Here is a 16,646-nt window from a genome sequence, read left to right on the forward strand (position 1 = left end):
GAATCAGAAGATTAGAAGAAAGCATGAAGTCTGTTTACAGGTCACTGAAAGAAGTTCATTAATATGATCATGCCTCAGTGAAGAACAAAGGTTAAACACTTTCAGGGTTTCAGAAATGTTGAAGATTCAGTAAACAAGTGCTACTGGAAGATTTCAGTGTATTGGCATTGATTGAAGATAGACAGTGTTCGAAACATAGGAATCTGAAGAATTGAAGACAGGGTATAAACAGAGGTTAATGAAGACGTTGTCTAAAGTACCAGAAAGGATTCCAGTGAAACTACGGTTGTTTATTGACAGTCAGTGTTTGAAGCAATAAAGTTGAGGCAAGCTTAACAATGTAATCAAGGTCATAATACGAAGACCTGAATCGGGGTTAGTCGTCTGTGAACCAGACCAGTTGCACCAGGCGTCAACAGCTCGTGAAAGGAATCTGGGTATTATTTATAGAAGAATTGTTAAGTTGGGGAACGCACTTGGATTGAACATTTATATGTTAAAGTACGAGAAGAGGTGCGCGGGGTATACAGCTCAACAGCTCAGGGGATTGGCGAAACTCAAAGTTTAATTGTTAAATTAAATAAATTATTTAATGGACTTTAATATAATTTATTTAATAAACTTAAAATGATTTATCTTATAAACTTTAAATAAGTTTATTTTATAAATCTAAATTAGTTTATTTATATAAGTTATATTTAAGTTTATTTTATAAATTAATTTAATTACAATTTAAACTTAAAAAAAAAAGAAACAAAAAAAAAGAAAAAGAAAAAGAAACAAAAAAAAGAGAAAAGAAAAACAAAAAGAAAAAGAAAATAAAACAAAACAAAAAAAAGGAAAAAGAGAATAAACAAGAAATGAAAAAAGTGTACAGGTTGGTTTTGATTAACCAAGTACATACATGTACTGGTTAATAAACTTGTCGCCACAGAAGGTGACTTGTTTTTTAACTAAGTACATGAACATGTACTTGGAGTTAATAAGTCATGTCGCTACAGAGATTAACTCCCTCCCCCCTTTGTCGCCACACAGCCTGTCACCACAGGGGAGCTAGATTAATAAAAATCAAATGATGTTGTACTAGTATACTAGTTATCGCCACAGAGGTCCTGTCGCCACAGAAAAGATAAAGCTTGTCGCCACAGAAGCTCTCATCCTCAGCAACACAATTTTATTCTTTCTACACTTGTAGCAGATCTGAAAGAAAACTTTTTATCTTCTTCTCTAACAAAAAGATAGCTGATAAAACAAGCAGCGGAGATTTACAGAGGAGTTCAAACTACTTGAATATCCGTTTAACTTCTCACCGGAATAACGTTATAATACTCGATTTAACTCTTGTATATTTTTAAGGGCATTATAATCGTTACCCGGTAGTTAAATCCTAGTACAAACAAAAGCTAGATTATTGTATAGAATTTGATTTGGAAATCTTTGTAGAAGATAGGAACTTTATTGTTTTTAGATTGTATCTGGTTAATTTATTTACCGGAGTGTAGCAACACCACTCGAGGATTTATATACGAATATATATTTCCCCGAATATCTTGTGTTCCTTATTTTTATTGTTCCAAACACTATTCCTCTCAAGAACACGAAACCACTAATCGAGCACTAAATATTCTATCCGCTAAAGATTCGAAAGAATTTTTAATTTAGTGATTATCGTATTCAACCCCCCCTTCTATGATAATTCGGGACCTAACAATTGGTATCAGAGCTAACTGATTGATACACAAATCAAGATCCTTAAATTAATTTATTTTATTAATTTTCATTTACTTAATTTTAATTTTATAAATTTGATTTAGCTATAAATTTAATTTAAATAAGTTTATTATATGAACTTAATTTAAATAAATTTATATTATAAATTTAACTAAATTAATTTATTAATTAACATTTTAGTAAATAAAATTTTTAATTTAAATTAATTCCCTCGGATTAATTTGCTGCCAGATTCGCTTGAACTAGAATATGGCTGCCAATTGTTTTTAAATAGGTGTCATTTTCTTTGGTTTATATCCAGGACTTGTACCATTTCTTTACCTGCCATATTTGGAGTTCACGCGCAAATTAAAGAAAGAGAACAGTGGTTGATTAGAAGTCACGCTCGGGTCTTGAGTGTCGCCACATATGGAGCTTAAACAATTGGTATTTCAGCCCACGTGCGGGTAAATAGTTTTAGTCGCCATAGACACAAATTCAAGCCTTTTGACTGAGTCACCGAATAAAATTACTAAGGCAAAAAGTATCGCCACGGACGAGTTCAGGCAATCTCTCTAAGGCATAATTCAACTTGTCCTCTTGATCGCCATAGAGCAGAGTCGCAATAGAGGAGTTCTCCTGTACCCTCCTTTCTAGTTGCCACATAGATATAGTAAGGAAACACTGAGTCGCCATAAAACACTTAATAATTTTTGTTACCCCATAATTTTTTTATTTCTGATTTATTTATTTTTCCATTAAATTTAAAAATTTTAAATTTAATTTTTTCTTAAATAATAATTTACATTTTATTTAATTTTTAAGAAAATTTGAAATTCTTGAAAATTAAATTTTATGTAAATATTTATTTTTGATTAATTTATTTTCTAAGAAAATTAAAATATTGGTTTAATTTTTTCTTAAATATTAAATTAAAGGTACTGAAGGATTGGTAGACTCGGGATTTCTCCGGGCTTTTAAAGTGGATTTTAATCTTTTGAAGAAAACGAAGACCATGTGCTATTCAGACTGAAAATTCCTGAACACAGAAATTTTAGATAATGGTTTTCTTACTCCAATGGAAGTGACTTCAAGACCTACAGACGAAAATTGTGAAACTTTCTCAAAGGATTACTCCATAGGATACCACTGGGTTTTCAGACGCAGAAAATGAATGAAATTTCTACCGGTACAGTTTTTCTCTAAGATTTTAAGACAACTCTAAGATTCCAGATTATACAGTCACACAGTGGTTTGTACCAATGCTATATTTATCCAGAAATCAATGAGATCATACAGGCAGGAATTGTGGAGGTCAGAGAGAATAGGAATTATGGAGGTCAGAGAGAATAGTAGGGACAAACAAATATCTCAGTTACATGCAGTATAGTTGGAACCTCAGGACAGAATGTAAGAGTTACTGATAGCTGAATCAGAAGAAGCTCAGGTAGAAGTACTTGAGGGACTGAACGTCAAGGCAGTGTTTCATATGTCAGGAAAGTTTGGTCACATTGGATTCAGACAGAACACAAAAGCTATATCCAAGGATCAAGCCTATCTATTCAGAAGCAGGTATTCTTACAGATTCAGTTCAAGGGGTGATTACAAGACTGAGAATGGGACAAATACAAGATTTGTTAGATACAGTAATGACAAGACAAATGTGTCAAGTAACTATCAGGGGTTTTGCTACAACAGAACAAGAAGCTTGACAAATAAGGATGAGTAGGGATTCAGTTGAAGAGTTGAGATAAAGGTGGAATGTTTTCTTAGGAAAGCAGCCAGTCAAAACTTATAGTGCATGGGAAAGAGTTGGGATGGATCAGATGACGAAAATCATGAATATCTTGCTTTCATAGCAATCTCTGAAGATGATCCAACTCACATATCTCAGGTTTCAAATTCCTGAACCACTGCAATATTTTGTTTTCAATATTCAATGCATGATAAGATCTTAGTGTTTAAATGTTTAACACTCGCACAAGCATGATAGCATCACACATAGATAATGTTGAACTAGTTCACTAGATTATTTTTCTGGTAACTAGGATTGATGTTTACTTATGCATGTTACTTTAGATGATCTTAAATATGTGTTTGAATATTTGTTGAACATGATTAATTGCTTTAGTGAGGTATATATTTTTCCAGCATATAAGACCTTTGTTTATGCTTACTCTTTGTATCCTATTACAATGTGATTTATTCATTTGATCTGAATTGTTTGTTAAGATGTATTAATTTATATTTGAATTGAGACAACTAGATGAGATACCTTAACAGGATTGGACTAGATAGAATTAGTGATTTATTTGTTAATTCTGTTTGTTCAATATCATGCATGTCTTGCTTAATTCTTATGTGTAATGTTTCTAAATGAATGCCATGTACTCCTATTTCAATGCTTGTTTATTTCTATGCCATGTATGCATCTCTTAGTAGTTGCATTAATTATAGAAAAAGCATGTTTAGAATTACAATAGGGCAAAGACTGCTAGTCCTCCTTATGTAAGGTTGGAACCATTTTCCCCTAGCCTAGAGACAAGTCTGTCAAGGGTATTAAAATGGAGAAAATGGTCAGTCAAAGATAAGAATTAGCATGATAAGGTTGCAGCTGTTGGTATCTATGTTTATAATAAAACCTCTAATCCATCTGGACCCTAACTGATAAGCTGGGTACCAAGAACTATTAATCCATTTGTGAGTGCAGGACATAACAGGTCAATTGATACATATGCATCTTGGTAATTCATACTCAAGGCATATGATCAAAGAAAGAGCCTCACAATCAAATGTGATCAACAAAAGTTATTCCGTCAGTAATCTTTGGAGATGACAGCAAAGGTTTTCACTACGGGACAAGCTATACAGAAGAAGGGATGTCATCATGAATTGAACAATTGGTATCACTGATAACAACTAATCATTGGAGTCATTGATAACAATTGAAGCAACCTCCTTGCTGGAAAATCAAGGCATAAATCCTCTTATCAGACAGTTCAACATCAATGGACAAAATGTCAATTCAATGAAGGATTTGTGTCTCATCTGAAGCAGGAAGATTGAGAAGCTTGCTCTGATTAAGAGTAAGTTAGAAGCTCTCACCTTGAACATCAACTCAAGGAACTCTTTTGTGAAAAGGGGTTTGTGAGAGGACTGCCTCATCTGAAATTAAGAAGATGATAAATATGAGGCATGTCAGAAAGAGAAGTCAAAGACAATATCACAACAAAGCAAAGATATACATTAGTGATGGTGGTTGACTACTCTTATCAAACAAATTTATTGTTCATGCATTCTCAAGACAAGACATCACAGATGGTGATTGATCATATCAGGAGATCAAACTGGAAGCAACTGTAGAGACATATTCAGCACTGGGAGCTCCGTGTCAAAATGGAGTGGTACAAAGGAAGAACCAGAACTTGATTAAAGCTACAAGGGTAATATCAAGCTAATCAAGACTTTCTAAATACCAAAGAGCTGGAGCAGTCAAAACAGTTTGCAACAAGTAAGATCAAGCCTTGATCTGGATGTATACATGAAGACCACTAATGAGTTAATGGCCAACAGAAGCAAACACTGGATAACCTCAAAGTGTTTGGAAGAGAATGTTCTACAGTTAGAATATTTTCCATGGCTACTCAGTGGAGTTTATAACCTACAGGGCATTTGTGGTTGATCAACAGAAGGTGATTGAAAGTCTAAGTGCACAGTTCAACAACTCAATGCTCCAAGATGTTAAATGAGAAATTGATGGTATTGATGATTCATATCCAAGCAGTGGAACGACAATGTATAATACAACTCATTATTTCAATGAAGCCAGTCAGCAAGGGTAAGGATTTTCAGGAAATCCCAGCAACAGCTTAGGGGGAGCAAAAGAAGGATCAACTAGTCATACACAACACCACATTGAATATTAGAGGACACTAAAGAACATATCTGCTGAGACAAAGGGTTTGATGTCAATATTATTCCCAGAGTCTAGTTCTTAAGTGATCCAGATGGTGGAGTAATGATTAGCAGGGCTACTGAGTGTGAATGATAATTTCTCTAGTTTTCTATCTAAGGATGAAACTAGGAAAGTTACAGAAGCTCTGAAAGATCTGGATTGATTGGGTGATTACAAAGCAAGATGAACTCAATCAGTCAGCAAGCAGATTGTAGGGAAGCTGGTATCCAAACCAAATGACAACTTTGTAATTGGTACAAGGATAACCAGAAGTCAAACTGGATGATAATGGCATTGTTACGAGGGACAAGGCCAAACTGAATGCTAGGTTATTATCAGGAAGCAGTATCTGACAAATAGCACCAGTGACGAGACTTGAGGATATTATGACATATCAAGCACCTGATGCACATTCTACCTGGAATTGGACTCTGGTAAGTGTGTACAAGTGCACTCCTGGTTGATGAGTCAAAGAGGAAGTCAATGCACCACAGTTCATGAACTTTACAGTTGCAGATCTATTGGACTATGCATATCTCTTCTTCACAAGCTCACTTCAGGTTGGAATGAACTAGTATACTACTCAAGCAATAGTCAAGGACATGGTATGGCATTCTAACTGAAGTTACAGTTTGATATGAACTAGTAGAGTCGTCATATTAATAACTCTCTTATCACTAGGAACAAACATATTGTTTTATATGTGCAGTGATATAATGATATTGTTATATGTTGGTCTACTAACAAAAACTTGTGCAAGATTATTTGCTAAGTAATTGCAGAGTAGGTATGGAGGAGCATGTTGGAAAGGTTACAAGTCTTTTTGGAATTACGTCAAGCAAGCCATTAGGATAATTCTTTTAGGAGCTCAAGCAAGCCAAAATAATAATTCTTTTAGGAGCACAAGTAAACCAAAAGAATGATGGCAATACAAGTAAGTTAAGGATCTTTTGAAGATGCAAAATTTGGAAGATTCTGAACATGCCAAGACTATTTACCAACAGAAATCACTAAAGTTTGATCAGTGCAACTCAGGTATAATGACAAGCTATAGAGGTATGACAAGCTCACTCTTTTACTCAAATGCTAATAGACAACATGTAATGTTTTCAAGATGCCAATGTGCAAGGTTCCAAGTGGATCCTAGAGAATCCAATCTTATAGCTATTAACAATATTATTAGATATCTTAAGGGACTATCAACTCTTGGAGTAAAGTACCCTAAAGATATTGTGCTTAACATGTTTGGCTATATAGATACAGATTATGCAGGTTGTAAGAAAGATAGGAGAAGCATCTCTGAAGATGCCAACCTAAGTGACAGGAGAAGCATCTCAGGAAGCTGTCAACTTCGTGGAAGAAGATTGATTTCTTATTATGATAAGAAATAACCTCAAATCCAGCAACTCTGTGAACACTCTATGATAAGGCACATTCACACCAGGTATCATTTATTTTGAGAGCATGTCTTTTAGTCAAAGAGTTACTGATAGAAACATTTATTAAATCAATTGATTAAGTTAAATTTTCAAGACTGGTTTGTAAGTGTGGGATATCATTCATTGCATATTAGTTGGAAATCACATCTGTAAGGAATTCTTCACATAAGTTCACAAGTATTAAATCTTCAATATTTAAAGGACTTGTGAATTTATCAGTAATCCAGTACCTCGTACTTAGTGCTACTATCTTGATTATCATGATTACAATGTCATATATAGTTGTGGTAGTTAAGTATTATAGCATTAAGTTTGAACATTATTTTAATTAATTTAAATTATGACTGTAGATAATTCCATTCCATATCAGTCTCATAATTTGAATTGTATTAAAATAATATGCAGCATTGTTATGTGTATCTTGTATGGATAATTATGATACTTTTAGTATTAGTGATATTATTTAGAATTTTTGTTCTAAGTAATCAATGCATATTTCTAAAATCACTGATATTAAAAGTTGAAATATTTTCTAAGTCATGTGTATAAAACTCTCAATATTTTATATGCTTAGAAAGTATTTCTAAAATTACTAATTATCCAGAGAGTGATTGTCATGTATATCAATCATATATCCTTTTGGTGATTATTCAAGGATAATTATGAAAATATTTAAGTGCTAGTATATAACTCATAGATATTTAGTATTTATTTATTTAATATTTATTTGAGTAGTTTGGATTATGGAAATTGAAGCAATTCAATGATTTTATTTGCTCCATAATTCAAACTAACTTAAAATAAATAAGCAGCATGATTGATTATAACTAAATCTGTCAACAATTGATATCTAGTATATTGATTGTAACTTATGTGTTATAAGTTAATTATGAGATTTTGGTTTTAGTGAATTTAGCAATGCTTATATTTAAAGAATTCACTAAAATCAGAATTATGATTGTATCATGATTAGTTGTGTGTAGTTTCTTGACTTATATCAGTTAATGATATTTAGTTAAGAGTTTAACTATGAACTAATTATGGAGTATTAGTATTTATGACATTACTTAGAACTCCTCTAAGTAATCAATGCTTATCTTCAGTCACTTATACTAAAATAAAAGGTGTAAAAATATCTCTTGAAGTACAACTATGGTCAATGAGGATTTTGCCTTATTAGAAGTAACCATATGTTGTCCACTTAGAATAATTTTTATACTTATTTGCAAATTCCTAAACACCTTGATAATAGATGCAATACTCAATGGATCAAAGTATATGAAACTTAGAATATTTTTCTAAGATTACAAACAAGTCAATGTTGGTTAATGTTGCTTTATTTATCGAACCAATATTGTTTGAGATACTACAATTGTTAGGAGTTAACAATTGTACGATATATGAAATTGAATGCTGATGTCTTTTTGATAGATAATTGGTATTTAATTTATTGATATCTTATTTTAATATTTAAAATATGATGCAACATAATTATTGGTATCTAAAGTACTTGACAAGTATCAGTCAATGATATATTGTTAATATTTTGTTGCAGATAATTGTGAGATTTCAAGTTCTAGTGGATTTATATGAGTTGCTATATCTAACAGATTCACTACAATTTGAAATTAGCAGCATAGTCAGTCTTATTAAGATTATTTATCAATACACAATTTTGTTGATTATAATCTTATAAAGATAGATTATGGAGCTTTTGATATGAATGAGAATTGCTTAGACTTTACCCTAATAAGTGATCAATGCTTTTACAAAAACTCATTTATATTAAAAAGATAAAATATTTCTGTCTTTTCTTAATACTGTCTGGTCATTAGTCTGTGTCTTATCAAATCATTTATCTTTCTAGGCATAAAAACAGACTTGTGCATTCGAACAGTTTTAAGAGAAAAATCAAACTTATTTCTACTTTAGTGATAGTTTATTTCATTAAAAAATTTTGAAATCACTATTGTACATCATTTCTCTGAAAGATTAAATGCATAATTTTCATTCATTATAGATCTTAAGTGCATTATATCTCTACATTGCCATATGCTTTGTGATACAGGTTCAACCTCCAATGACCTTATTTCATTTGATAGTCATGAGGTTGAAAACCCACAACTTCTATCCCAGACTGTAAAGACAAACACATAAACAGAACCAACCAACACTCTCTTACCCCTAAAATGAAGTATGAGTGAGAGTGAGGGAGAAAGTGCCTTAGTGCACCACGTAAGGAAGGTTCTGAAGTCAACCCAGCAGTTTTGTCTCCTACAAAGATGAGTAGTATTTAAACAAAGACAACTGCTAGCCCCATACATCTTCTCAAAAAGATGTAATGGCTGAAAAGGCACAAAACAGTTACTAGATTCATCCTCTCAATAGGGTGCGTCTATTTAAATTCTCATGTCGGCCAGAGTATCCGATGTAGTGTCACCACCTCAAACATAAACAATTCTTGATGCACAAGGAAAGGTTACACACACAAGGATGAGTTGACGGAAACAAGAGTTTCGACCATTTTAAGGTCAGATTCGATTGTTCAAGGTTCTTTAATGGACCAATTGCCTTTACAGGTTTAGAATAGGATACTGATCCAATAGCCATATGTCAGTGGTTAGTGTCTACCTCCCCAGGACTAATAAACCTAGATGCATCTGCGGATAGTGGATCTGACATAGGTGCATGTCGGCAACTTGTTGACAATGATTCAGATATTACCTGATGAGTCACAAGGAAATGTTTTCACATACATTAGAAGGGAACTTTGATCTTTATGCTAAATTCTTTGGATCATTGTTTACCTTCCCAGAGTTCAAACCTGGAACACTAAAAGGGAAACTAGCAACTTGTAGATTATGACTCAGATTCATCTGACGAGTCTAACAAGGATGGGGATTTGCGAACTCCCATTGCACCACCTGTGACCTCCTTAAGGATGACTAAGGTGATTTTCCTTGCAGGTACAGCTGAATTTTGGAGCTATGAGAGGAGTGATACACTTGTGAAAATGAGTGTAAACATGAGTGGAGAGAATAGTGAAACACTTATGAGTTACACGAAACAGAATCACACACTCACAGTGAGGAAGAAAGACAGAAACACCATATCCCATTCCCTATCCCTAAACATGGTTCTTGATACTTCGGGTCTCGAATCTGTTTATGATTGGAACCTAACTCTTAGGGACCTAACATTTACAGATTGGATTAGAATACTTCGGGACCTTTGGGAGCTCACAATTGGTAACACTTGGTGATCTCACATTTGGGAGGTATAAGGAGTTGGGAAGATTGGTTAACATGATGATCAACAGTGAAGTCATATTTGCAGCATTTAAAGGGACATGGTTGATCAGACTATAACTTGTTATTTCTTTTCCAACCAAGTAACATATGAGAACTCCTTCAGACGACAGCATACATTCCTTATTTAAGGGGGATATAGAAGCTTATATAATAGTTTGAAGGATTCCTCAACTAAGGGGGAGAAATAGCAGGGAGGAGGAAAAAGGTAAAGCACATGTACACTACACCACAACATTTTTGTTTGTAACTACGGATCCTATTGTACGGGAGAGGTGGTAAACACAAGATGATTTCCTAGTGATCAGAAGAAGTGGTTTGGTTCATCACTATTCTTCATAAGGGGAGAAGCTATTTTCCAAAAGGGGAATACCATTAGTTCTTATCTGCGGATCCTATTGTACGGGAGAGGTGGTAGACGAAGGTGATCTCCTTTAAGCAGTTGATTCTCATAGGGGGAGAAGCAAGAGAGATATGCGCTTCTCAACAGGAAATGTGGTTGTACAAAAGAAGCTGCCGATGATTACTTCAAGACTGAGAAGTATTATCTGGAAGAGATTTGAAGAACCAAGGAAATGAAGATAAAACTACTTGAAGATCAGTTCAGTGCTAGAGGAACAAGTATCTTTCATTTCAGTTACTCAAGAAATCTGGAAATGCAGTATTTGATCCAGAAAACCAGTAGCATTATTTACAAATCCTGGTACTTTATTTTTTTTCTAGTTGTTAGTTGAGTTATCCTCTCTATTTATTTTGTTTGTTATGTTTAACAATCAAATAGGGGAAGATTGTTGGTGAGACTGCGTAGCTGTATGAACAGTTACGTTATAACTCAACATGATAACAACATTAGAACATGACAGGTTAATAATACTACGTTTACACAAGAAATCGGGAAGAATGAAGACATGACAAATACGAAGAATCAGAAGATTAGAAGAACGCCTGAAGTCTGTCTATAGGTCACTGAAAGAAGTTCATTAATATGATCATGCCTCAGTGAAGAACAAAGGCTAAAGACTTTCAGGGTTTCAGAAATATTGAAGATTCGGTATACAAGTGCTACCGGAAGATTTCAGTGTATTGGCATTGATTGAAGATAGGCAGTGTTCGAAGTATAGGAATCTGAAAAATTGAAGACAGGGTATAGACAGAGATTAATGAAGACGTTGTCTAAAGTACCAGCAAGGATTCCAGTGAAAGTACAGTTGTTTATTGACAGTCAGTGTTTGAAGCGATAAAGTTGAGGCAAGCTTAACAATGTAATCAAGGCCATAATACGAAGACTTGAATCGGGGTTAGTCGTTTGTGAACCAGACCAGTTGCACCAGGCTTCAACAGCTCGTGAAAGCAATATGAGTATTATTTATAGAAGAATTGTTAAGTTGAGGAACGCACTTGGATTGAACATTTATATGTTAAAGTACAAGAAGAGGTGCGCAGGGTATACAACTCAACATCTCAGGGGATTGGCGAAACTCAAAGTTTAATTGTTAAATTAAATAAATTATTTAATAGACTTTAATATAATTTATTTAATAAACTTAAAATGATTTATCTTATAAACTTTAAATAAGTTTATTTTATAAATCTAAATTAGTTTATTTATATAAGTTATATTTAAGTTTATTTTATAAATTAATTTAATTACAATTTAAACTTAAAAAAAAACAAAAAGAAAACAAAAAGAAAAAGAAACAAAAAGAAAACAAAAAAAAAGAAAAGAGAAAAGAAAAACAAAAAGAAAATAAAACAAAAAAAGGAAAAAGAGAATAAACAAGAAATGAAAAAAGTGTACAGGCTGGTTTTGATTAACCAAGTACATACATGTACTGGTTAATAAACTTGTCGCCACAGAAGGGGTGACTTGTTTTTTAACTAAGTACATGAACATGTACTTGGAGTTAATAAGTTCTGTCACCACAGAGAATAACTCCCTCCCCCTTTGTCGCCACATAGCTTATCGCCACAGGGGAGTTAGATTAATAAAAATCAAATGTTGTTGTACTAGTATACTAGTTATCGCCACAGAGCTCCTGTCGCCACAAAAAAGAACGTTTTTATCGAGCTACTTGTTTTATCTCGTTTGGTGCGCAATTGCATTCGTTATATGTATTTTCGTTTTTAGAAAACCGTTGCACTTTCAAATATTTTATATCATTCCCCGTAAATTATTGTTTTCGGGATATCCGTTTTAAATTATAAGATTGAATCATCGATTTATGATTTATCGGGGACCTTTTCGGTAAATATAATAGTCAAATATGATATTTCTATTTTGTTTACAAAAATCATAAATATAGCAGATAATCACAAAAATCAGATAAAGCTTCTCTGTGTTCATCCATTTATTCTCCATCTTCAACTCCTGATATTTGATGATTTATTGTATCGTTTTGAGCGTTCTTGGTACCGAATTGAAGCCCTAATTGAGCCCGTCTTGTTGATACCAGTATCGTTTTAAAAGGTGTGATATTTTATAAAAGCGATTTTTATGATTAGGGTTGAATTTTATTTTGAATATTGGGGGGGATTGTTGGTTGTTTTTTATGATGGTAATAGCTCCACCTTGATTTGGAGAGTCGATTCATGCTAAAATATTGATCGTTCTATTGATGAAATACTTAAGTCGAGTTTATCGTTTTGTTTTTTTTCTTTTGATTTTTCGGGATTAATCATGTTAAAACACTTGCAGCAGATCTGAAAGAAAACTGTTTATCTTCTTCTCCAACAAAAAGAGAGCTGATAAAACAAGCAGCGGGGATTTACAGAGGAGTTCAAGCTACTTGAATATCCGTTTAACTTCTCACCGGAGTAACGTTATAATGCCCGATTTAACTCTTGTATATTCTTAGGGGCATTATAATCGTTACCCGGTAATTAAATCCTAGTACAAACAAAAACTAGATTATTGTATATGATTTGATTTGGAAATCTCTGTAGAAGTTGGGAACTTTATTGTTCATAGATTGTAGCCGGTTAATTTATTTACCGGAGTGTAGTAACACCCCTCGAGGATTTATATACGAATATATATTTTCCCGAATATCTTGTGTTTCTTGTTTTTATTGTTCCAAACACTATTTCTCTCAAAAACACGAAACCACTAACCGAGCACTAAATATTTTATCCGCTAAAGATTCGAAAGAATTTTTAATTTAGTGATTATCGTATTCAACCCCCCTTCAATGATAATTCAGGATCTAACAACCGTCTAGGACCGATTTTTGACCGCCTAACCCGCCTAATCCCGATTTTAACCCGATTTTTTGAAAAACCGCCTAAATCACCGCCTAGGTCCGAGTCGGGGCGCCTAGCGCCTAGGCGCCGCCTAGACGGCCGTCAGGACCGATTTTTAGAACACTAATTTGTACAGATCCCAACCCGATTTTAATTTAAAGCATTAAAGTAATTTTCTTTTTTTTAAACAAAGTAAAAAGCATAAAAGGTTATGAAAATATTCATGTGAATAAAATCCAAATAAAGGAAGTCGTGCGTCCCAAATACGCCCATCCAGAACCTTAACTCCTAAGATATACACAAACCCTTCTCTCTATATATCTCTCCACCCTTCTTTTCTCTTCATCAAAACACACACTAAACACACACAGATTTATACAAGGAAGATAGCTAAGCAAGAATCAGAGAAAAAGATGGTAGATTATTTCGACAGGTTACCAGAAGGATGTATAGCAGACATAGTATCACATACAACACCAGTTGATGCTTGTCACGTGGCACTTGTCAGTACAACTTTTCATTACATAGCTGATTCTGATCCTGTTTGGGCCACCTTTCTCCCGTCTGATTATCGCCAACTTATATCCAGGGCTGTGGATAATCAACCCATTCATCATCTTTTGCGTTCTTCTCCTTCTTACAAGGATTTGTATCTATTTCTTACTCATCATCCCCTCATCATTGATGCTTCTGCTATGGTATTTTCTTTTGTTTCTTTCTTACTGTGGCTTTATATATTTTTGCCTATGGTCATGTATTGGAAATTATTCCTGTTTTGGTGCTATATATTAGAGTCAAAATTGAAAGAAAAAAATATGCAAATATAAATAAATTATAATGAGGGTGTCATTTGTTTTTCTGGTTGTTTATTAGTGTGTACTTGTTGAACTGTAAAATGTTTTGTATGTAATTTACATTTATATATGTTCTTTGACTGTTAGGATTTAGAAATGTTAATAATTTAGTGTTTTATAATATATAGGTAGTATTTGGTTTTATTGGGAGATGGGTTTTGCTTGTTGCAGTAAGGCGTGGTAATGTGATTAAAAGTTATATCGTTTTGTGGGTACGAGTTTTCAACTTCAATTATTAGGCCAATCAAGGTACTGCCATGAATTAAATCACTGTCTGAATCTTGGACTGGCCTGTTTGTTAAAAATATCTGTAGGATGTTTTGCCCATCTGCTAATCGAACTATTTACCGTGGCTTATTTATACATAAATGATAACCAACTTAAGGGGTTGGTTTGTATTTTAATGTGTTGCGCTAATCTGTTAATTACCTTACTGCCTATTGTCATTATGCAGAGTTTTTCTCTGGATAAGTGGACAGGAAAGAAGTGTTTTATGATGGCGGCTAGCTCACTCGCTATTGTGTGGGGTGATACTCCTAGGTACTGGAAGTGGATATCCGATCCAGAATCAAGGTGCAAAATTGTACTAAACTTATTTTGTTTTACTTGTACAGTAAGAGAAATAGAGAATGCCAGTGTTCCCAAATTGGTAATAATATGATTAGTTGGCACGATTTAATTGGAAGAACATCTTAAAAATGAGAGCGTCCCCCATGTATTTATATGGGCTCCACGAATTTAAGCATGACACTTGGCATATGGAACAATTTTGGAATCCCTAGTACTGTTCATATGATAATTCAGCATAAGTACATTATTACAGGTTATAAAAATTGTATTGGAAAATAAAATTCGTTATCAGATCTATGAATGTTGATACATTTTAACTCTTATAATGTTCCACGACAGATTTGGTAAGGTTGCTGAGTTGATCAGTGTTTGTTGGTTTGAAATCCATGGAAGAATAAGCACTTCATTGTTGTCTGGAGATACGGCTTACAACACTTATCTTGTTTATAAGCCTGCAACCGCAACATACGGGTTTGAAGACCTACCGCTAGAAATTTTGGTTGGAATAGCTGGCGAAGAATGCATAAAGCGCAATGTTTTCGTGGACCCAGAAGGTGGAGTGCAGCGTGAAAATGTCAGCAGACCTAGGCGAATGGGTTTGTTTCATGGCTTCAGAGCCAGCCATCCAAGGCCTCAAGTTGCTGCGCCTCTAAATGTTGATCGGCAGTATCCAAGGACTAGAAAAGACGGATGGTTAGAAATTGAGCTGGCCCAATACTTCAACAAAGAAGGGGAAAATAGAGAACTAGAGATCAGCTTGTTGGAAGTGAAAGGTGGAAACTGGAAGAGTGGTCTCATTATCCAGGGGCTCGAGATCCGGCCTATGGGTGGTAAATGACTCTGAACAGATACTGTGACTCTGTGAGGCAACGCCCGAGTATTATACATCAAGTAAGGTAGCTTGCGTCTGTTAGAAGAGCTAGATAGCATTGCAAAGCAAAACTAGTAGGTCAAGGGAGTTTGTTCCCCCTCCCGCTCACCTATTAGGCAATAATGTTTCTTCCCCTTTGTTTTTATGTTTTACATGTATTCTCTGTTTCAAATTCCCTGTACTTTAACGTAAAATCTAGTTGTGAGCGGAGATTTTTGTCATATATTTCTACTCTTGCATTTGAATTTCTCCATGAATTCGCACCGAAGTTACTGTTAGATACAAGTGTCCTAATTCTTAGTAATTTTGCTTAGCTGTTACGTTGACGCAAAAAGGTATCGAAGGCAAAGAAGTGAAAAAATTCCAGTGAATACAGTTATAATTCTCAAGAATTTGGCTTCACGACTAGAATATGCTCAACAACTTCGCTTGCCTCTAGTTATTGACACAAAATAGAGTTTTGAGTAATTATTTTCTGAAAAAGAGATGCAAAATTCTTCAAGCTTTCAAGTGTCTTTACCCAACAGTTTAATTTAAAAATTTTGTTTTAAATTTTTGATGGTTTCTTTCATAATGGCTAGGGTAATAAAGAATAACATAAGAAATCAAAATAGAACCACAAAGTCAATAAAATTAAGATTAAAGATACTTGAATCTGCCCCATGATTATGGAACTTATTCAGTTTTTCTCTTGCTGTG

General features: G+C 33.9%; 1 protein-coding gene across 1 annotated transcript; it reads left to right on the forward strand.

Moving 5' to 3' along the window:
- Window positions 1-13,913: 13,913 nt before the first annotated feature.
- On the forward strand, window positions 13,914-16,198 carry LOC141693030 (putative F-box protein PP2-B12). The gene is made up of 3 exons (XM_074498012.1): window positions 13,914-14,350; window positions 14,961-15,079; window positions 15,416-16,198. Exons 1-3 carry the CDS (start codon window positions 14,066-14,068, stop codon window positions 15,912-15,914), a joined length of 903 nt encoding a protein of 300 aa, XP_074354113.1. The 5' UTR covers window positions 13,914-14,065; the 3' UTR covers window positions 15,915-16,198.
- Window positions 16,199-16,646: the final 448 nt, after the last annotated feature.

Source organism: Apium graveolens, chromosome 10 (genome assembly GCF_009905375.1).
Source record: "Apium graveolens cultivar Ventura chromosome 10, ASM990537v1, whole genome shotgun sequence".
Lineage (NCBI taxonomy): Eukaryota > Viridiplantae > Streptophyta > Magnoliopsida > Apiales > Apiaceae > Apium > Apium graveolens.